Source organism: Gadus macrocephalus, chromosome 17, assembly GCF_031168955.1.
Source record: "Gadus macrocephalus chromosome 17, ASM3116895v1".
NCBI lineage: Eukaryota > Metazoa > Chordata > Actinopteri > Gadiformes > Gadidae > Gadus > Gadus macrocephalus.
The window spans coordinates 4,020,721-4,042,457 of NC_082398.1; the positions used below are offsets into that span (position 1 = coordinate 4,020,721).

Consider the following 21,737-nt stretch of genomic DNA (forward strand, 5'->3'; position numbering starts at 1 on the left):
TTGAAACTGAGAGCTTAACTTCCACCTGAAAAAAAATACACAAAATGCTCTAATAGATAATAATGTACAAATATGTATCCAGCTGCCTGATGCTACATCAGCCCTGATGCTACAACTGTACCACCTCATTTATGAACCTGCCCTCATCAAGATCTCCTCCACCTCCTCTCCTCCTCCTCCTCCCCCTCCTCCTCCTCCTCCTCCTCCTCCTCCTCCTCCTCCTCCTCCTCTCTAGATTCCGGGACCCCCGCTCCCACCGGTGCCACCAGGCCCAGGTGGGCTTCCAGGTGTGCGTGCGGCCCGGCTCCTACAAGGTGGGTCCCCAGGCGGTGGGGGCCAGCGAGCCCCTGGACCCCCGCTTCAGCAACACGGAGATCGAGTGGACCTCCAAGGAGCAGGGGGGAACCCTACTGTACGGACTGCTGATCCGGGTGGAGTGACGCCCCCCCCACCACCGGGGGGACGGGGGACGGGGACGGGGACGGGGGGGGACTGTGGGGGAGAGGGGGGAGGAGTTTGAAGAGGTGAAGGGGGGGCGTCGACCGCGCCACTCTGAGACACTCCCCTGGACTTGGAACGGAACACAGACAACCAAATGCGACGGCCCCCCGCCTTCCCGAGCAAAAAGAGACTTCTCCGGAATACCGTATTCCTGTTGTGGATTGTTGACGATTCAACGTTTTGACGTTTTTTCTTTTTTTTTTGGTTTATTTGACCCTTGGACACTTTTAAATGAGCGAGGGAGGGGCGACTGCGGTTCCAGTGGAGGACCGATACTGCCTGCACTTTATGTTTGAGACACTCGTGGGGCGATTTTTAAAAGTGACCCGTTCCCCATCCGCACACAGAGTCTGTTCACCCGCCCCCCTCTCTCTGTCACTCTTTATTGTTTTTTCATTCGTTTTTCATTTTTCTTTTCCTTCTTTCCGGACCCTGTTCTCCTTTTCCACCGTCGCCACGCTACCCCGTCGTCCTCGCCGTCTTTGTCGTTTGGTCTTCTGGCACTTATTTCCTCGTCGCTATCCCCCCCCCTCCCCCCCCCCCCCTCCCCCCCCCCCCCCCTCCCCCCCCCCCCCCCCCGCCATCCGACGCCTCGTTCTGACGTTTGTGAGTAAAAAGAAAAAAGAAAACTGTAGTTTGGTGACGTGGACCTGTCCCGTTGTGAGGAGGCTGGCCCAGGGCAGCTGTACTGGTGGACTATCCACCCCCCTCCCACCCAACCCCACCCAACCTCACCACCACCACCACCACCACCCGGCTTGTCTCCACCTTGTGCCACCCCATCCGCTCAGCGACTATCAGACTATTGAAATGTATGGGAGGGCGAAAAGACGAGGGGAATCCAGTTCAACAAAGACCTGACTGAAGGAGGAGGGAGGGAGGGAGGGAGGGAGGGAGGGAGGGAGGGAGGGAGGGCGGGCGGGGAGGGAGGGCGGGGGGGCTGTCATGTGTCATGGAAGAGCCTTCAGAATCAAAGAGCCGGAGATGAACCTCAGTTTGTGTGTCGTGGTTGTAGGATGACAGAAGAAGAACAATGTTTACACATGTAATTGTGTGTGTGTGTGTGTGTGTGTGTGTGTGTGTGTGTGTGTGTGTGTGTGTGTGTGTGTGTGTGTGTGTGTGTGTGTGTGTGTGTGTGTGTGTGTGTGTGTGTGTGTGTGTGTGTCCATCCCTGCCCCGCCCACCTCTCACCAAGGTTTGCCTGTTCGTCGGTCCGTCTTTCACTCTGTTGCTCTCTTGGTATTTGTAGTTCGGTTATTTTGTAGTTCTTTATATTTGGCTTCTAGAAGGTCAGGGGCCCCACAGGCTAATACTGTGGAGGGGGAACTGAGAACACACACGCACACACACCCTAGAAGTAACATCATTAATGTGCCGATACATCGGGAAACAACTAAGGGCATGTAGGGTTTGGTTCAAGCGTGAAGTTAACCTCGAGGTTAACTCGGATACTCACAAATGTAAAAACTATTTAAAGGAGCAAAACGGAATCAAAGTAAGACACCTAGTCGACGGCGTCTTTTGTATTTGCTTTACACATACGCGTGTTCCCACTCTCATCGGCACTAGCTATCCGCCATCGTCCCTACAGACGCCGTTTATCTGAAGGACCCCCCCCCCCCCTCCCTGTGTCTCCAGCCAACCTTTCTGTCGGTAGAACGCTTGACTGGTGGTCCGTCTCCCCCCCCCCCCCCCCCACACTGACGGGGAAACATGGTAGTCCCTCATGGGCATTAAGTCAGGCTAAATGCTACAAGTTTACATTGTGAATGCGAATGTACCGTGTCTGCTTTTATGTGCTTCATGATCATACACATGTGGGTGGGAGGGAGGGTGTTTTTATCCAACGCAGACTCTTAAGTATTCACTTACACCACGATTGATTATCTACGGTGGGGGGGGGGGGGGGTGAAATGATCCAAGCATATCCGTTTATGAACCAACCACGTTTTGTTGCCAATTTGATACATTTGTGTTATTTTACGTGAGATGCGTTTCACCCCAGTCTGTGTATTTGTTTCCTTTTGTGTTTTTCGCACTGGTTGGGTTGAGTCCGCTATACATTGTGGCCCGGCCCATGGGCAGAGCGGGAACATGGGTCGTTGTCCAATCAAAATGTGAAAACAAATGGGTTGTCTGCGGCCCATTCGCTGCTTTGTACAAGACGTTGATTTGTATTTTAGTTTTTCTTTTTCAGTTTGTTGCATTGTACAGGCTGTTGCATAACATTAAAATCATATCTTCCCAATTTGTAAAAAAATGAAAAGAAATAAACCAAAAAACACAGTACGAGATGCAAAAGACTATTTTCTGCAATTTGGGTGACTTGTGGGATTCGATCATTAGTGCATATTATCTTATTTGATCTGGGATAAAAAATGTGCTATCCTATTTTAACCTGGATTAATAGTTTTATTTTATGTAGGAGAACGGGTCATCTTTTAACCGTGATCAGCAGTTTCAAAGGCTGCGGTCAGAGAGTCTTTGCTTAGGAAGGTTCCTAACTTTACCCTGAAGTATCCAAGTGGTGACCATAAGAGCTGTTTAAATTCTCCTAATGCTAAGGAAAGGTGCTTCTATAATGCTTACGTTCTCCTTTAGCATAGGTTACACTGGATACTGTGGGTGTGGTACGGCAGACCTGAATGGGCCGATTGCTCTGTCGCTAGTTTAGCCACTTTTTAGAGTTTAACACGGGTTTAAACTCGTCCGTGAAGCAAGAAGTCACGTGACGTCTTAAACTCCATTGCTGTGTCATATGTACTTGTGGTTTAAGCTGCAGCTGTGTTTTACCTTGATCTCAATTGCTGTGTCTTCAGAGGAATTCACATCAGACACTAGAGGGCGTATTTTGTGCGTGTTCGTCTAATCTCGCAACTGACTGGTTTTAGAGGAGACTAAACCAGTTTTCAGGATGAAACAAGGCTCCATCATAACCAACACACACACAGAATTAGTTTTATGAATAATAGGTATGATGCATTTACACCTATTACACCAGGTAGGCCTTCAGTACAATACAGGCTACAATATAGGAGTTGCTTAAAGTGCCCAACTAAAACTCTACAAAGAACAGATTATTTGTATGTAAAAAAAATAAATGAACGCACAGAGGATCGTACCATTCAACGAAACATAAAAAGGTCAATGCTTAACTAAAATGGTCCTAACTCTCCTCCGAGAATTGAAAGGCGTGACATTACCCTAATTACTCGCATAGGCCTATTAGTTCGTCTTCAATTAATTAAGTAGTCACGTTTGCATACACACACACCAAGAGAAAACAATGACAAGTAATTGATTGACGTAGGTGAGGGCAGATTCCAGACTCAGATTTCCACAAAAAGTAGCCTTGACTATTTCATAATATAGGTCATCATTAGCGTTTTTATTATATTAAAGTTCATTGTGCATTCCCATTAAGTTTGTGGGTAATTATAGCACAAAATGCATCCACCATGAAGTTAAGACTGCATCTGCTCTGGGGTATACTAAAAATCGGAGTACTTCCGGTTTCCAAGCAGTCTAAACCGAGTCAGCTAGGAATCAGCTGATCCTGTTTGAGTCGTTACACAGCAATCACGTTCAACCTCGTGCGCAGCTGCGTGTTAAACTCCAGAACCTCCGTTTTAAGGAGTACGGTTTTATAGCGCAGCAGAGCTTGCGCAATGCTAACTGACGGAGCAATCGGCCCTTTATGTTCAAGTATGCTGACCTGTAAACAGTCCCTTCATCTATACCTTGTGTTCATGGCAGGGGCCTCACTCCTAATGATCAATTTAAGAAAGTTACTTTCTAGGCCGGAATGCATGGAGTGACCAGATGGAACACCAGGCCAGCTATAACACATCGGTCTGCAGTTACATTTAGCAAGAAGACCCTTGATCCGGCATGTTCTGCGTGAGCCTACCGATGGCTCCGACCTCAGCACACTGATGGGGCGGTGAGTGAATTATTTTAATATGTATAAATGTTTGTCCAAGGATATTCAGACATTGGGTTTAAACAGGGCAAAGACCAAACAAAAGTAATACAGACCTATAAAAATGTATGGTTATGGAGTGTGAGTGCAAGGATGGCAATTTAAGGACATGACAAACAAGGTTTAGTAGAAAAAGCTTTTATTGAGCAAACGGTATCCTTTTAACATCTGTGAAACTAAACAAGCATTTGGTTATCGTAAAACTAGAGCCTAGGCTTGAGCATTGCCTTCTCAGGGGTGAAGGCTAGCCATCAACAAGTCCTTCAGGAAATAGACCACTTTGCTGTATTTCGTTGGCTTATCAGCCGTCATTTCTTCTGCACTGCTCACATTAAGCAGGGGGGCTGCGGCGGGATCATTGCCATCGAACGCCATTTTCTGTTGGACTAGGACACAGAAAACAATGCAGGATAAATTAACAGAAGTCAACAAGGAGCACATTGAGCAACGCTTTACGAGTCATCACGTACCAAAGTGCGGGTCATGTCGAATGCTGCCAACACCCGCATAGTCAGATAAAAACTTGTGAAGTTGGAACAGGCGATAGAGGCCAGACAAGTGATAGGCACACTGCACAGTGATCCTGTGGAAAGGGAGGGTACTGTTTAATCTCTGCAATGCTAACTAGGCAGGCAGGGACCAGCTGGAAAAGAGGCGCACCTTTCAGGAGCTTCCATGGCCAGACGTGGGGGTCCTTTCTCAGTGAGGATCTTTGGCTCGAAGACTACCTCGTTTTCGTAGACGACGAAATCATTTGTAAGCTAGAAACAAAACAGTGCTCTGCGTTACTCAAAGCCGGTCAAGAAAAGAAAAGTCCCAAGCTCATGTTCTGGTGACAGAAATGAAATAATTGAAAACTGGTGCATTACCTTAACCTTCGTTCCGCAGGTTTGGACCCCAAACGTGAACAGGGCCGACGATTTGTCGCTTTCTTTGGCACCACAGGTTCTGTTCAGGAGTGAAATCCTGTAGGGGTCCCCAGCACTAGGGATGGCAGACATGTTTGCCACTATGGTCACCTGTCCTTTTGGGGAACATACTGGAAACAAGGCAAACACATTTTTTTCTTTAAGTAATACCATCATTTGTTGATGAAAGGATGTTCATGAAAATAACTCCCTTTCTTTACATGAGCAATACATACATGATGAGCCTCTTACCGATCAGTTCAGTTGTGGCAAACGGACAAGTTTTGACGGTGGTGCCTTTCGCTTTCAAGGACTTCAAGCCACGTACAAGAATCTCGAAGGTGGCTTCAAAAGTCTTCATGCCAATGTTCTGTTCAGGAGAACATATGCAAAGTTTAACTGTGCCCGAAAGCTCCCAACATCTTACAAAATGATGTAAAAGCGAACAATACCTTATAGATGTAGCCAGTGGAAAACGGCATATTCAGCATCTGACCCTCACTGGTGTTAGTCAGGTGGTACCCTTGCTCCATAGCAAACACCTCCGTCAGTGGGTAAGGGCCAGCATAGACTGCCCACAGATAGGCAAAGGGCCCCAAGTCCAGCTTAAAGCTGATGCCCTTCTCATAGCAGTGAGCCTCAAAGATCGGGGGAACTTTGACAAAAACAAAGTCCATAGTACAAGGTTAACAGGAGATGCTGAACAGGGTCAAGAGATGAAGAGCTTGCCAGTGCGTCAACTTACAGACATCTTTAAACACTGCCACAACTGTGGCATGGTGATAAAAGGATTCCACCATCGCAGGCATAATGGAGTGTGAAGTTCATGTCCAAAGTGTATTGCAGAATTCCCTCCTCAGAGAGCTAGTTGGGAAAATATATATTCAATGGTGAGCAAGTTCAAGTAAAGCATTTGAATCATAAACAGTAATAAAGGATCCTACCTCCATGGGGACAATAGGGTGGTTGAAGGGCATCCCCAGAGTGTAACCATGGGTGGAATTAGGATGAAAAACCTCTGAGATGTTGGCATTCATAACATCACCAATATACTCCCTGCCAGTCAACATCAAGGCAGTCAACTGTACATCTTCGGCAAATACTCCAATGCAGACGGTGAAAGTATGCTCCGACACAGTTTCTGCGATTTAAAAGGCTCAGTCAGCATACTGGTCGAGATATCAATAAAGACTTTTGAACGAAGATTACTTACGGTTTATGCAGATGTTGGGCCATGACAGAAGTGGTGAAACAAGCGGCCTGTACTGACGCAGTCTGGTGTCCATCTGATTCACGTCAATGAACTGATTCTCAAAGTACATATTGAAGAGGTAGTACTCGCTGTAGATGTTTTGCTGCACAAAGCTCTGAAAGTACAGCAGGCAAGGGGGTCACCTGGATGAAGCACTGAGGAATCCAGAGCGCCGGCCAAGGAAAGAACAGTCCTGCCCACCTTCTTGTAGCCTCCTACGGCATCAAAAGGGATGGTGACCTGGACCCGAGACCCAAACACCTCCATGTTGTAGCCCCTCGCCGCGGCGTCAGCTGGCTCCAGGAGCTGGCCATTGGCGCCGATGCGGAGTCGTTGGCTCTGCTGGTCAGTCTCGCCAGTCTCCAGGGGGTTCACCCACACCAGGCTGCCGTCGTTGTAGAACCCGTCGCCTGGGGAACCAAACACCCTTCCTGAGTATGTGCAGGCAACGGGAAGTGGAATGTGCCAGTGACGCCAATGTCGACTCACTCATTGGGCAGGCAGCAAGCCAGTCTACGACGAGAACGGTCCAACCTTTCCTGGTGAACAGTGTCGCGTGCACGGTGTCCACAGTCACACCGTCGACCTGTAGGAGAAGGTAGTTTGCATTACAAGAGGTAAACCTCAAGCAGCCAGTGCTTGGGTTGCAGTTTTAAAGAGTAACTTACAAGGGTAACGGTAGAGTCAGGCTGTCCATACGGCGTACGGAAGACGCATCTCCCTTGAGTCATGCTAATCATGTATCCGTTTTCCTCTGCAGTGGACAACGTGATTGGACTAAACTGCTGGTCCCCCTTCTGAAACAGTACTTGCCAATCGTCGTGAGCCAAACCGTACGCCTGGGGACGAATGAAAACACCCTGGTAATAAAGCTTTGAGCTGCATTTCCACATGATGCTTTAGTGAGCCAAGTCAACTTACACCATCTACAGCAGAAGTCCAATGAGCACCTTTAGTACCCGGAAAGTGCATGTCCTTCCTCATGGTTAGCTGTAGAGGGAAGTGAGGTAACCATTTAAAAGCAGCAAGGACACAAAGTGACCTCCAAATGAGTCAGTCCAGTTTGTGCCGGCTTACTTCCATGTAGTTGACTTCACAGTTGAGCTCTCTGGAAGACCAGGGCAGTGCGGGTGTACACGTCTTATTCACATCGTAGGTCTCCTCCACGCCGTCTTGCGTTACGATCATGTTGAAGCTAAACGTGAATGTTTCATCGTCCTGCGATAAACATCGTACAGGGTTACCGATCACATTTGCTATACAATGCATACATTTTCTAAAATTCCCCAAAGTCACCCAACTTAATGAATTCAGTTCATTCAACAAAAACCAGCACTGTCTGCAGTGTTAATATATGCAAGAGAAAGGCCAGCCTTCCTTCCACCTGGGGCCCACACCTCATTGAGAGCGGTACAGGAGAAGTAGGATGCCCGGAGCTCAGCCAAGCCCAGGTGAGGCCGCACATTGACGCTGTAGCCGCACTCCGCTGCATACTGCTCGGTGATTGGATGGACCCCCGTATCATCTGCAGTGCCCGGGGGTGAAAGGTCATCCTTAGGACACTTAATGGCAGTCCCCAAGTTGTGTCAACAAGGGACAAAGACAATGTCCCGCTCAATGTCGTCTTGAGCTCAGCGAGCCATCATTTAAAAGGGGTGCGTGTTGTGACTTACCAACAGCCTCAAAGCGGATGTCTTCCCCTGTGAATGTGGTGTCAAACCCTAGCCGGAAGTACCGATCCAGACAGTCCACACCAAAGGTTCCTGTGTAGATTTGATAGTAAAAGATCCATCTAAAAACATGTACCATAGATTGCAAGGACAAGTGTAACACCTCTAAAAATGCTGGCCATGCCCAAGTCCAGTATTATGGAGTACAGGCTGTACAGCACAAATTGAGACAATATAAAATTGTATTATTATTCAGCAAAAATTACATACCCAGCCCGTGGCCTTTTATGTCCACCCACAAATGGTGGATGCTGACGAAACAGTTAAATACTAAATTTCACAAGCATAGCACTAATAGACAGAATATGCCAACTTTGAACAGGCAACTCCCCTGACCACTTTGCTACACACATCCCCAGACCCAAGCTGAGGCTATTCCGTCATCAACCGTATGAACCATAAATGGCACGATCATAATGTCTGCATTAAGCGTGATTTCTGATAACCGCTGTTGCTGCTTGATTATTATTAAAATAACTGATTTAATTTACATATGCAGCTTACCAGTGGGAAGGTCGGCGCATCTTCCACTTGCCAACACACAGACAACCAACACCCTGTTAAACATAAAGATCCAGTTACCACAAAAAATAAAAGCTGAAATCACTCCAACGGTAAAGCGGTTTAAAGGAAATCACCCAATGAGAAAATCAGCCACTGGAGACATCGCAACAGGCCGTATCTACTGCTACTTTGATAGCAAAACTACACGACGCTAATGCAAAGGACACGTTTTCCAAAGTGCACGCCGAGCTGCAGGCTACCACTACAACATAAATTGATCTCGTCCTGTCTCGTCTTTATACAGGTCCGGGGCCAGCAGCACGTGCCTTTTTGATTGCAGGTGCGATCTCCAAGCCAATTAGCTTCATAACCGTCTGCCCCGCCATCTTCATCATCAGGTATCGTTAAGTGTGTGTGTGTGTGTGTGTGTGTGTGTGTGTGTGTGTGTGTGTGTGTGTGTGTGTGTGTGTGTGTGTGTGTGTGTGTGTGTGTGTGTGTGTGTGTGTGTGTGTGTGTGTGTGTGTGTGTGTGTGTGTGTGTGTGTGTGTGTGTGTGTGTGTGTGTGTGTGTGTGTGTGTGTGTGTGTCAAGGGAGAGCCGTTCTTATCCTTGGTTTTTCGTGATTCTTCAATATTTGCACGAAGAAAGATCGTTCCAGATCATTTGCTTAAGAGCTCTATTTCATTGAAGCAAACATGTCCCGCTTGTTCATTTTATGCCAGTTTTATTTTGGTTTATGTTTGAGACGCTGGGAGATACGCATGTCCTTAAGTAATATGATGGCAATGTTATTAGTTTGTCGACTTGGCACACCTTGAAATTTGGGTTGTTCAGACGGAAAGCCCGTCCTGATCTTATGTTCTGACCTGATGACATTGCATAGTGTTTTCAGGATTAAAACCCCGTGCCGTGTGTGTATGTGGGTGGATGGTGATGCTCCGTCTGAACAGCGGGGGGTTAGGGTGAGGGTTAGATTTCCTGGACACCTATAGTATAACGTTACTGTGTTTGGTGCATTTCATAGACAACATGCATCCACTCCCCCCCTCCTTCCTTAAACTCTAAGTCTAAGCCCTAATCAAAGCTTCTCTTCGGATTTTGAGGTAACTCGTTATTTCAGAAAAGAAGAGCAGAATTATTTTCTCAAGTGAATGCATTACGCTTCTGCACACTGTTTGATAAACGAAATACGGGCCGTTACTGTCCTCATCCTCGTGTTCGTTTTTTTGGCAGATGTTAAAGTGAACATGTTCATCTCGGGAGCATTCATTGACAAGTATTCAACATTTAGATAATGACGTTTTACATAAATATTTGTTACAGAATACCTCCGTGCTATTCAGTCTAAGAAGAACCCCATCTCAGTGAAAAAGACAGCTGTTTTTTATTAAGAGCATTACTACAATTTTGAAGGAGAGAAGAACCCTCACACAATTGTATTTACAGTAAATGTACAGCGTATCACGAGAATCCCGGTCTTCATATTAACAACAAGCACCAGGGGGCGACACTACCCAACAAAGAGAGGACTACAATCAGCAGGTAGAGTGAAACTCAAGAGTTCAACAAAAACGTAAAATAAGCCTTACTAAAAACACATATTTACAACTATTTTAAAAGATTGTGCTTTCAAAATTGATATTGGTTGTGTATTGCATGATTGGATTGACATAAAGAAATACTTAAACTCGCATGCAGCATCATTCAACACTCCCCACATACCAGAAATAGCAGGTACCTCAACTTTGATTTGTAAATATTAACTTAAAACCCCCGAGGAAATAGCATAGAATGTTAAAGAATCTTTCAACCGCTGTGCAGGCATAACCATCCATCACGTAGACAGGGTGGACCACGCCATTGTTCCCTGGTATGGCAGGAATGACCAGGGTATGTGCATTGCATGTTGACTGTAGCATGCAGTGTTTCCCCAGGTCAAACACAAGACGAAAGGGCCGCCATCTTGGAAGCAGTGGCTCATATCTCCACGTATGCAGACAATGTGATTGGTCCGGTACGGCAAAGGATTCCAGGTTCGTCATGTTTTCACAGGGCAGCGCTCCGTTAATACATTCACAGGCAAAAACACTAACCAAGGCAGGCCTCTTCTCAATGAGTGAGTGAATCAGTTAACGTAAGGAAACCGCTTCCAGAGGAGCAGTGAGGCGAACCAAAAGGTATAGTGTCATCCTCCAAATGCATCGTGTGTCCCAAAGCTCCCTAAGAACCAGAGCCCCTGTCACACACGTTAATCTCACCAGCATCTCCTGAACACCTTCTCAAATCTCATCTCCGGGCTCCGGGACAAAAAAACCAATCCCTCCCAATTGGCCATTTGGCCAACCGCCATCTTCGTCCCAGAGAGGGTGTGGCACGAGTCGTCCCGTCGCTTTAGCCGAGTGCGACGTTCCTCGTAGAACATTCCGCGCCTCGCGTTCTGTGTAAACATTCGTCTCCGAGGCTGCGTCGTCGGGGGGCCCCCCTCCCTGTCCCCGCCTCCAGAGGGCCGTCTGGGTCTTGGCGCGGGGCCCCCTGCCCCTCCCCCTAGGGGCCCGTCTTGGCCTTGCCCTGGGCCGCCGCCAGGTTGGCCACCTGGCTGGCGGCCTGCATGACGCGGTAGCGCTCGCGGAGGTTGCGGCGCCTCACGTGCTCGTTGGTGATCTCCGCCACGCTGCTCACGGGGAACCAGCCCTTCTGGCCGTCGGACAGGCGGCTCCCCTCGTACCAGCCTGGGGAGGGAGAGAGGGGGGACGGGGGGGAGGGCGGAGAGAAAGGATTTGGGAGTTGTCATTTCGGAAACGGCGCGTTTGAATTTGAATAACATTTGGATAAACACTCAACTGGATGCTTGAGGGGCGATTGGGGACACGCCTTCATGAGGACTAGGGGGCACAAATAGGGATTTGAAACTACCATACATGCAAAATATTAATATTATCCCTGCACTACCCGGACGGTATGTCAGACACTGTAAAGAAGAAGAGAAGAAGAAGAAGAAAATATTCTTTCTTTTCGATATGAACGCAGGGTTTAATGTGACGTCACTCCAGTCCCCCTTTCGGCCTCATGGCACGAAAAGTTAACAAGTTATCAAGCCCGCTCGGCCATTCAGCCGGTGCTATCCTATAAGCGACCTGCTGTACATTTTGGGTCATTGTCACTAAAGGTAGATTTATGGTTTGGCGTCAACACAACGCCAGGGGGGTTTACGGAACCGTTACGACGTTGCGGACTCTCACTGCGTCCACCGCAAATTGCTTGTGGTGACGCAACGCAAGGGCTGTGATTGGTCTGCTGTTGGAGTCGGTAAACCCTGAAACCCGACGCAGAACCAAAACAGGTTCAGGACTGTGTCGAGGCGACTGCGTGGTCATTTCGTGGAACCATAACTCGACGTTAAAGGGGACCTATTATGCTTTTTCGACTTTTATGACCTATAAACGTTGTTATAATGATTGATAGTCATGTTTAACCATACTAAAGCGTCAAATAATGACGTACATGCATTTCGACGTATTCCCTGCTGACAGTCTGGGGTGGCTGTGCAGAGCGCTCGAACCTTAGGCTCGGGGGTTCGGACCACCCGGACCACTAGCCCGTCCTGCCCGGTGCCGGGGGGGGGGGGGGGGGCTACGTACCTTCGTTGGTCTTGCGCAAGACGTTGATTATCTCAGTGGGCTCCAGGGAGAGCTCGTCAGTCTGCCCGGCAACGTACTGCTCCACGCACTGCACCTGGGGGCAGTCTGTGCACACGCACACACACACACACACACACACACACACACACACACACACACACACACACACACACACACACACACACACACACACACACACACACACACACACACACACACCGATAATGAAACTCATGAAATAGATATAATACATATTCATTGTCCTTACGGCGTATGGATACTACAATTAGGGTATGTATCATTTTTGTCTCCTCCTCCTCCTCCTCCTCCTCACCCCAATCCTCGTAGATGACCTCCTCCACATCTCGCTCCGGGTTACTGGGGTTGGGGAAGGCCACGACCCACCGGTGCAAGTCGGACCTGGAGTCAGAGACAGAGGACAGTGCTTCAGACAGGTGCTAGTGTGGCTAAATGGAGCACCATGCTAGTGTGGCTAAATGGGGTACCATGCTAGTGAGGCTAAGTGCTGCACTATGCTAGTGAAGCTAAGTGGGGTACCATGCTAGCGAAGCTAAGTGGCGTACCATGCTAGTAAGGTTAAGTGGAGCACCATGCTAGCGAAGCTAAGTGGGGTACCATGCTAGTGAAGCTAAGTGGGGTACCATGCTAGTGAAGCTAAGTGGGGTACCATGCTAGTGAAGCTAAGTGGGGTACCATGCTAGTGAAGCTAAGTGGGGTACCATGCTAGTGAGGCTTATAGGCTAGGTGGAGCACCATGCTAGTGAGGCTAGGTGGAGCACCATGCTAGTGAGGCTAAGTGGAGCACCATGCTAGTGTGGCTAAGTGGGGTACCATGCTAGTGAAGCTAAGTGGGTTACCATGCTAATGAAGCTAAGTGGGGTACCATGCTAGTGAGGCTAAGTGGGGTACCATGCTAGTGAGGCTAAATGGAGCACCAGGACACTTCAACAAAGTAGACATGAAAGCAGTGAATTCCTGAATAGATCCACCCAGTAGACAAAGTGAGACATGCCTGTACAAATTAAAATAAACCGAAGCAGGGGCAGGAAGATCCCGCTTTACCGGTTAAGATCCCGCTTTACCGACGCACACGCGCGGCCGGGGGGGCACTCACTGCGAGGGGGCTTTGAGCAGGCGCTCCATCAGTCGGCCCTGGTGGTTCTCCAGCAGCGTGAGGGTGAAGCAGTTCTCGTAGAGGGCCGGCCCGGTGGGCCCCTCCACCACCGGCTCCACCTGCACCAGGGAGCGGTGGGCGTAGTCCAGCACCACGAAGCGCTCCGGGCTGTCGGGGAGGGGGGTGGGGGGTGGGGGGGGAGGGGAGGGGGGCACATTTACATTTAGGGCGTTTTATCCAAAGCAACTTGCAATCAGTACTTTTTTTCTGACGAACAACATGGATTTCAACAAGCTGCTGGGCCAACGGTAGAAATGACAGAAATGTCTGGTAGGCCCATGTTATTGCTGTCATGAGTTTGAAGGAAGAGGGGAATCACATGGCACGTGGTTCTGATTGGCACAAAGTTGAGCCAATCAGAAAGGGCGCCTATTCCACCCCCAGGGTGGAATAGGCGCCCTTTCTGATTGGCTCAACCTTGTGCCAATCAGAAAGGGCGCCTATCCCACCCCCTGGGATCATTTCCCGTTAAGAGCTCACACAGCAGCTCTGTTAACACAACCTTACGTAGCCACTCACCGCCACATGTTTACAGTGGAGTGGAGAGAGCATGACATGATCTGAGAAGGAAATGGTCCCAATGTAAACATGACAAATCATTTGCCTGTGATTTGCCTGCCAATAGGACCATCAAGTGTGTGGCGTGTCAGGCTCACTCAACCACAGACAACAACAACACTCCAGTCGGAGCCAGGAAAGGCTTATTGTATCAGGCTTTCGTCTTCTGCGGGAGGGAGACACCAGTGTGGCAGCGGTGCCGTAACAACTGGACAGAGTTTGAGTGTGTAAAGAGGGACACGGATACGAGCCCTCCCTCTCTGCTCCCTCCCTCCCTCTCTCCCTCTCTCCCTTCCTCTCTCTGCAGGAGGAGTGTTGCATTCACACTCACACCCATCTTGGTGCTAGGATAACCCTCGGTTCCCTGAGCCAATCCGGGGAGAGATGCCCTGATTGGTCAGAAAAGAGCGGGGGAGTGGTCTAAAATCTAAATTTCTCATTGAGGCTTAAGGCAGTCAGCCTAACTGTTGGAGATATTCTGATGTACTGTACAGCCTGTGTAGCATAACATATCCTTTGACTAGGAGGGATAAGGCTTATCTCTCTAATGTAATACATAACCTATACTTAGCATGACATAGGCCTTTGTCTGGTGATAATGCCTACCTCTATAATGTAATATATAACCTATACATAACCCTTTGTCTGGTGATAATGCCTACCTCTATAATGTAATGTATAACCTATACATAACCCTTTGACTGGTGATAATGCCTGCCTATAATGTAATATATAACCTATACATAACCCTTTGTCTGGTGATAATGCCTACCTCTATAATGTAATGTATAACCTATACATAACCCTTTGTCTGGTGATAATGCCTGCCTATAATGTAATATATAACCTATACATAACCCTTTGTCTGGTGATAATGCCTGCCTATAATGTAATATATAACCTATACATAACCCTTTGTCTGGTGATAATGCCTACCTCTATAATGTAATATATAACCTAAACATAACCCTTTGTCTGGTGATAGGGCTGATCCCGACTGACCCTTTCTTGGAGGCGAGGATGAGGAGGTCGTTGAAGAGGAAGAGGTGGACCGGGCTGAACTTGGCCCGCATGTTGAAGATGGTCGCCCCCTTGGACATCTCCCCCAGCTCCCCCTTCTTCTCCAGGCTCCGGTTCTGGGAGATGATGGGCAGGGCCTGGACCGAGAGAGAGAACCATACAGATAAAGACGCAAAGAGCTCAGAGAAAAGTGCAAACTTTGACGCTTATCGTAAGTATGAGCGCCTTGGGCTTAATGAAAGGAATGAAAAAAATGTAATGTGTTGTTATCATAATTGTGAAATGATGCTGAGAGGGTGGGGTTGGTTTGAGTAGCAGGGGAAATGTTGAAAGAATGACACCGATGTGAAGGGGAACAAAACCAATACAATCTAAATGATTCAAAGCACCAACAGTGGGAATAGTTGATCGAGTATTCGAGGAAAATACATACATTTAAAATGAGCTTGTGTGTGTGTGTGCTCACCTTGAGTTTGTCAAACTCCAGCATTTTAGAGAGAGCAATGAGCTCCTCCACTTGCTTCATCTTCCCAACCTCTGTGTTGCACTCCTCGATGATCTGGGTGTGTGTGTGTGTGTGTGTGTGTGTGTGTGTGTGTGTGTTTTTTGAGTGTGTGTTTATGAGAGAGTGTGTTTTTTTGAGTGAGTGAGGTTCAAAGAAGGAGTGTGTGTGTGTGTGTGTGTGTGTGTGTGTGTGTGTGTGTGTGTGTGTGTGTGTGTGTGTGTGTGTGTGTGTGTGTGTGTGTGTGTGTGTGTGTGTGTGTGTGTGAGAGAGGGAGAAGAAACAGTGTCAAAACATCAGTGCGAATACCGTGAGCACTAAAACCTATAAAAAGCCTCTCATACATATTTCACGTCAGAGACGGAGATTACATGTCTGCCTCCACACACTAGTATCAGGTACACTTCTTTGTTCATTCTCTTCGACTACACCCTACTTATATGACACTCAGTCTCTCTGTGGGCCCTGCCTGTCTCTCTCTGACCCCATTTACACCTGGCAATCACATGAATTCTTGGCCATGGGGGGGAGAAGTCATTTAATTCACACCTGACCAGATTCCACGTTGAAAAAATCGGATATTTATTTTGCAGGATCGTAGAACACGGTAATAGCATATCCCCCAAAGACCGTTCACCACGTGTGGGGGAAAAAAACTAAAAAGTTCTAAAACAGTTTGAACATCTGATGAAGACACTCGCTAGATTAATTAACGTATTGTTTTCCAATGTATTTTTTTACTAAGGATGACATTGTCCCCCAACCGCCCGATGAACTCCACGACCACGCCTGAAGCTACGGAGACACGTTCTGAGGGCCACACTGGCGCCACTGGGAGAGAGGAGCCTCCCCTGGTCTTCGTGGTCCACAGTGGGCGACTGAAGCCCACGTCCTGATGAAGACGACCCCTGATACCTCGTGGCTTCGCTGCCAGACAAAGCGCGGGAAATCCTACCATGTTTTCGCTTCCTGCAGGGCACACAATATGAGTGTCTGTGGAGCAGGCGTCGTGCCGCTGCTGACTTTATAGCGGTTGTGTGTTTATTTTACAGGTTGGGCAGGTTAAGGACGATAGCCGCATTCATGTCCCGTCCCTCTGATGTTTATCAGGGAGTCTGACGCACCTACACTTTAGCTCCTGTGGACGGACCACGGCCCAGACGGCCTGCCGTCGTGGGTTCACAGATCCGATCACTACTGTATTATGGGTAAATATACACTTTTTTTTATGCGTTTTGGCGATGTCTGACGGCCTAAAATGCGTGTCAGTGTGAGTTGTAAACGGGGTCTCTCTCTCTCTCTCTCTCTCTCTCTCTCTCTCTCTCTCTCTCTCTCTCTCTCTCTCTCTCTCTCTCTCTCTCTCTCTCTCTCTCTCTCTCTCTCTCTCTCTCTCTCTCTCTCTCTCTCTCTCTCTCTCTCTCTCTCTCTCTCTCTCTCTCTCTCTCTCTCTCTCTCTCTTATTTATATATATATATATGCTGCCCAGCTAGCCTGACCAGGAAGTCCTTCTCAGCCCTCGAGAAACAATCTGCTGACGTTGTTTTCCCCCAGGGCAAGAGATCCTAATCGCTTACCTTGGACACGGAATCCAGTGCCTTGGAGGCCGTCTGTTCCTCCTTCGTCTGCTCCTTTGTCCTCTTGAGGATGTTCTGAGGGGGGGGGAAAAAAAACCAAGGGGGACAGTGTCTATGTCATGCGTTTCTACAATCTTTCGGGGGAACCAAACCAAGTTCCAAAGAAATCCAAAACTGGATCAGAGTTTAAAATGGAAAATAAAATATGGGCAACGACAAAAACAAACCAAAGAAAAAGGCGGAAGCTTTGGCGGGGTCGGGAGGTGGCGACGGACAGGAACACAGAGGAAACTATGCTGGAATGTGCACGCTCGACAGAAGCCAAACACCACACGGGCATAATGACACGTAATGGGCTTTGCAACGTGGTCCCACAGGGTCACTGGTGTCAGCGCCGTGTCTGCTGCTTGTGGCACTCAGTCCGTCAGTCCGTTCTTATTCACTCTCAGCAGGGAGTGGATAAATGAACCAGAGTGGTTCGTTAGGCTGCAGCATCCCTGGTCGTAGAAGGACAACCGAATAAAACCCCTCAAAAAAAAACAACAACTAAAAATAGCCCGTGCCCCGCATTCTAAATTCTATTCTAAATAAAATACATCTAAATACTACCCATGATGCCGCTCACCTCGATGAGCATCTTGATGCGCGTGATTCGCTGGAAGGGCAGCAGCAGGAAGGACATGAAGGGCAGCCGTTGGCACAGCGGCGACTCCTGCAGCCGGGAGATGACCTCGGCGAACTGGGCATTGCTCTTCCTGAGGACATTTCCAGTTCCGTTTACATTTCGGCTTTTATCCGAAGCGCCTTACAATGAGTACATTTGTCACAAGGAAGAGAAACGGCAACAAATCGCTGTCGGGACAGTAAAGATGGAGAAAGATCATAGAAAGAAGTGCCAAGCTTTTAGAATCGCTCTGTTAACGCGTTCCCCGTATACAACTAAGACAGCTCGGATAAGACGCTGCACAATGCTAAGTGCTATTTTTGACTATGGGACCACACCAAGTGTGTGCGTGTGTGTCATTGTATTTGTGTCAATAGCGCCTGTGATTGTACTGTCTGATGTTTTTCTTGTGGACACTTCGAGGACATATGAGCTATTCTCGGTCTTTCTAAAGCAGGTATCGACCTTGTTTGTTTAGAGAGGCGTGGAGAAAGGGTTCTCTCTCTGTGTGTGTGTGTGTGTGTGTGTGTGTGTGTGTGTGTGTGTGTGTAACACACACTGGGCTACACTGGCCAGTCCTCTACCTACTGAAACTGGAACAGTCTCATGAAATAACAGCGTCTTCCTGTGATAATCCCATAATGGTTTCGGAGGAGCGAGGATGGAGACGGGGGGGCCTACATCAGGGTGGTGTAGGTCTTCTCCTGGTAGATCTGGTTGCGGACGTAGTCTATGTACACGGGGAAGTTGTGCTGGGCGTGGTAGTGGATGATGTCGCAGATGTCCGTGAAGACCAGGTTCTGCTCCATGCGATCCTCCAGGTCCTTCAGGAACCTGTGGAAGGGTACAGGGGGGGGGGGGGTCAAAGGTTACATTTGAGAAAGGGAAAGACCCGCTGTCCTGGTGACCGCGTGCGTTCGGAGGCTGTCGAGATGGCGCTGTGAGCACGATCCCGTAGCTATCGGGACCAGCCAATGAGGAGGCTCCCCTGGCTCCCCTTCTCTACCTCTCCATACTTTGGAGTCTTTACATTTAGACTTTAGACTGCTCTTGAAGAATGCCAGGGATGTATATCACACACCAAACAAGTGGATATGAAGGGGATATGTGGGCATGTAGTGTACATAGCATTGGGTGACCGTGATTGTTGAGTGGTTCACATACAGGCAGAACAATTTGTGGTTGTTGTTGTTTTTTTCTTTGTTTTTTTTGCTATGGTGTCCATGGAGAGGGACACCCTAAAAAAATATAAAAAAAATATGTCTGTCTGTCTGGAGTTGAACTCAACCCCCCCCCCCCCCCCCCCCCCCCCCCCGTCCTCTCTGACCTCTCGCTGACCTCCCGGACCCTCAGGACGTTGGAGAAGAGGGTCTTCCTGTCCCTGATGATCATGGCCTCCTCCAGGTCCCGGCTCTCATGGAAGTGGTTGGTCAGCACGCGGAGGGAGCGCAGGTAGGAGGCCTCCGACGTCAGCACCTCGAACATGCTCTGGAGGAGGGGGGGGGGGGGAGGGAATGTCATGCCTATTCGATGTGATTTGATCCCCCAACGCACTCCTCCAACCGGAACGTTGTTGGGACAGTTTTGTACTCTGGTTCCCCCGCTTTCCATCTCTTGACCTTCTACCTTCCTCTCTCCCTCCCACTTTTGGTCATCCCTCCATCCCCAGTGTTCCCTCCCCCCGCCCCTCCCCCCCCCCCACCCCCAATTTGTCATTCCCTCCCTTCCTCCTCTCAGCCCCCACCTCAGCCTTCCCTCTCCCTCCCTTCCCTCTGCCCCCCCTCCCCTCCCCTCCCCTCCCCTCCCCTCTCCCTCATCCCCCCCTCCCACCCCAACCCCCCCTCCCCCTCTCCCCCTCTCCCCCCCCCCCCCCCCCCCCCCTCACCTCTTGGTACTTGCAGTCCTCAGGGCTGATGTTCTCCAGCACGCCACTGTCCCGCACCGCGGGGAGGTCCTGCCACAGCGTGCTGCCCCCCGGCATGGGGGGCCCGGGGCCGAGCCGGGAGACCCCGTTGCTGGCGGGCGGCGGCGGCGGAGGAGAGGGGGGAGGAGACGGCGGGGGGGCCCGGGGTCACGGCGGCGGGGGCTATGGCGAGGCGGCGGGAGAACCAGTCCATGGGGTGTAGTCGGCGCTGGCCTTGCTGATGTTGCGGCCGACTGTCTGGCGCTTGATCTCCTTGGTGATGACGGTGGCGCGGTACGTCTGGTACAGCGGCTCTGGAGGGACAAACAAGGTACGTTGTAAGACGCCATACTGGGCAGGGTGCATTGTGGGTACAAAGGAGAATAGAGAATGTAATGAACTGAAAAAGGAGAGAAATAGAATATATGAACACAAACTGGTATATAGGTTGATCTTATAGTTTATTTATTTATTTTTTGTCGCCGAAACTTCTTTGTGTCCGCGACAAATTCTGTATAATTATTGCGAAAGATGTCCATGTCCATATATTTTAAATCAAAAGGCGTATGGCAAGAGATTAACCGAGGATTTGGTGCAATCACATTATCCCTTTTTGGTTATGCAACTCTAGAAAACACGGAAGTGATCACGAAAAACACTTTGATTACAAGTTCAATGATCCTTGATTATGACACAGTCACAGTGTCTGGCACCACTTCCCATTATCTGAATTATTACGTCAATTTAAATACCAATGAAAAGATTAAGCCGGTTGTAACAGCTAGAATACTCACTTCTACACATCCTCCATTTACAGTAGGACAACTCTGTTCTTTAGTTTTTAGTAGTAAAGAGAAACTGTAACCATCTAAAATGTGCCTAAGACACAAATAAGCCCATTTAAGACTTGTGCCACAGTGAAATAGGTTACTAGCCTGGGTAGCCCCGCCCATTCTTCCGGTGAATTCAGTTCGCCCTGCAGAAGGGTCTTGAGAAGAGCAATTTTCTTTCTGTTTCCGATACGTTTTTGCGGGAGCAATCACCAAGCTGGCTTTTCCACTTGGTGGTCCCGCTATTGGCTGGCAACAGGGAAGCGGGGGCAAAGCAGCCAATCGCGTACAGAGTCAGTTGAACTAGGCCCGTTGATCACGCCTCTTGTGCTGAAGAAAATGACGGCAGCTTCCCCAGACCAACGTGGAATCTACGATTGGCTCGGTCTGGTAATAGCCGGGCTAATAGGTTACCTCATTGTAAACCGCCTACAGGGAACGTTTAGACACAACGGCTTCTATGAGCGGCTTTGAGATCCATCTCTTCATTTTGCTGGAGGTTGAATTACAGATGGGTTTGACAATAGAGTGTGTGTGTGTGTGTGTGTGTGTGTGTGTGTGTGTGTGTGTGTGTGTGTGTGTGTGTGTGTGTGTGTGTGTGTGTGTGTGAAAAGGACTGTTGATCACAAGGTGTGTGTGTGTGTTTTTGTGTGTGTGAGAGAAAAAAAGACTTGATCACAAGGGGTGTGTGTGTGTGTGTGTGTGTGTGTGTGTGTGTGTGTGTGTGTGTGTGTTTACCGTCCTGCAGCCTCGACCATTTGAACGAGGACCCCCTCCTAGGTGGAGCGACCGGACGCCTGCGGAGAAAAGGAAGGAAGGAAGGAAGGAAGGAATAGAGAGAGAGAGAGAGAGAGAGAGGTTAGTCATCATCCAACTGGCCAAATCAGCGATGAAGATACGAGGAGGACAAGTATGGCAAAAAAATCTAAAAAAAATCTAAAAACGTCGACCAAATCAAAAATCATAAATCTAAGATG

At 48.8% G+C, this 21,737-nt stretch overlaps 4 protein-coding genes across 4 annotated transcripts in view; 2 read left to right on the forward strand and 2 right to left on the reverse strand.

The window, feature by feature from the left end:
• neurl4 (neuralized E3 ubiquitin protein ligase 4) overlaps nucleotides 1-2,790 on the forward strand; it is a 28,217-nt gene extending 25,427 nt beyond the window's left edge. Inside the window, exon 28 of the mRNA XM_060035841.1 lies at nucleotides 236-2,790. Coding sequence (XP_059891824.1) covers nucleotides 236-440 — 205 coding nt within the window. The 3' untranslated portion in view covers nucleotides 441-2,790. The remainder of the gene's footprint in view (nucleotides 1-235) is intronic.
• Nucleotides 2,791-4,605: 1,815 nt separating this feature from the next.
• On the reverse strand, nucleotides 4,606-9,156 carry LOC132475547 (uncharacterized). Its single transcript, XM_060076730.1, is given in 19 exon segments — nucleotides 4,606-4,869; nucleotides 4,954-5,066; nucleotides 5,144-5,244; nucleotides 5,353-5,522; nucleotides 5,644-5,761; nucleotides 5,844-6,046; nucleotides 6,137-6,204; nucleotides 6,206-6,255; nucleotides 6,336-6,532; nucleotides 6,605-6,758; nucleotides 6,845-7,053; nucleotides 7,133-7,229; nucleotides 7,312-7,482; nucleotides 7,565-7,633; nucleotides 7,721-7,861; nucleotides 8,041-8,168; nucleotides 8,317-8,406; nucleotides 8,878-8,930; nucleotides 9,012-9,156. Coding segments are annotated over 19 exon segments (2,316 nt in total). The 5' UTR covers nucleotides 9,041-9,156; the 3' UTR covers nucleotides 4,606-4,714.
• Nucleotides 9,157-10,237: 1,081 nt separating this feature from the next.
• Nucleotides 10,238-21,635, reverse strand: arhgef15b (Rho guanine nucleotide exchange factor 15b). Its single transcript, XM_060076779.1, has 12 exons — nucleotides 21,499-21,635; nucleotides 19,913-20,244; nucleotides 19,355-19,515; nucleotides 18,709-18,861; nucleotides 17,989-18,118; nucleotides 17,364-17,438; nucleotides 15,754-15,846; nucleotides 15,270-15,424; nucleotides 13,650-13,817; nucleotides 12,849-12,934; nucleotides 12,515-12,619; nucleotides 10,238-11,605 (listed from the first exon to the last, which is right to left on the reverse strand). Exons 2-12 carry the CDS (start codon nucleotides 20,006-20,008, stop codon nucleotides 11,421-11,423), a joined length of 1,407 nt encoding a protein of 468 aa, XP_059932762.1. The 5' UTR covers nucleotides 20,009-20,244; nucleotides 21,499-21,635; the 3' UTR covers nucleotides 10,238-11,420.
• A 14-nt stretch (nucleotides 21,636-21,649) lies between these two features.
• hdlbpb (high density lipoprotein binding protein b) overlaps nucleotides 21,650-21,737 on the forward strand; it is a 6,930-nt gene continuing 6,842 nt past the window's right edge. Inside the window, exon 1 of the mRNA XM_060035842.1 lies at nucleotides 21,650-21,670. Within this exon, the coding sequence (XP_059891825.1) occupies nucleotides 21,650-21,670 (21 nt within the window). The remainder of the gene's footprint in view (nucleotides 21,671-21,737) is intronic.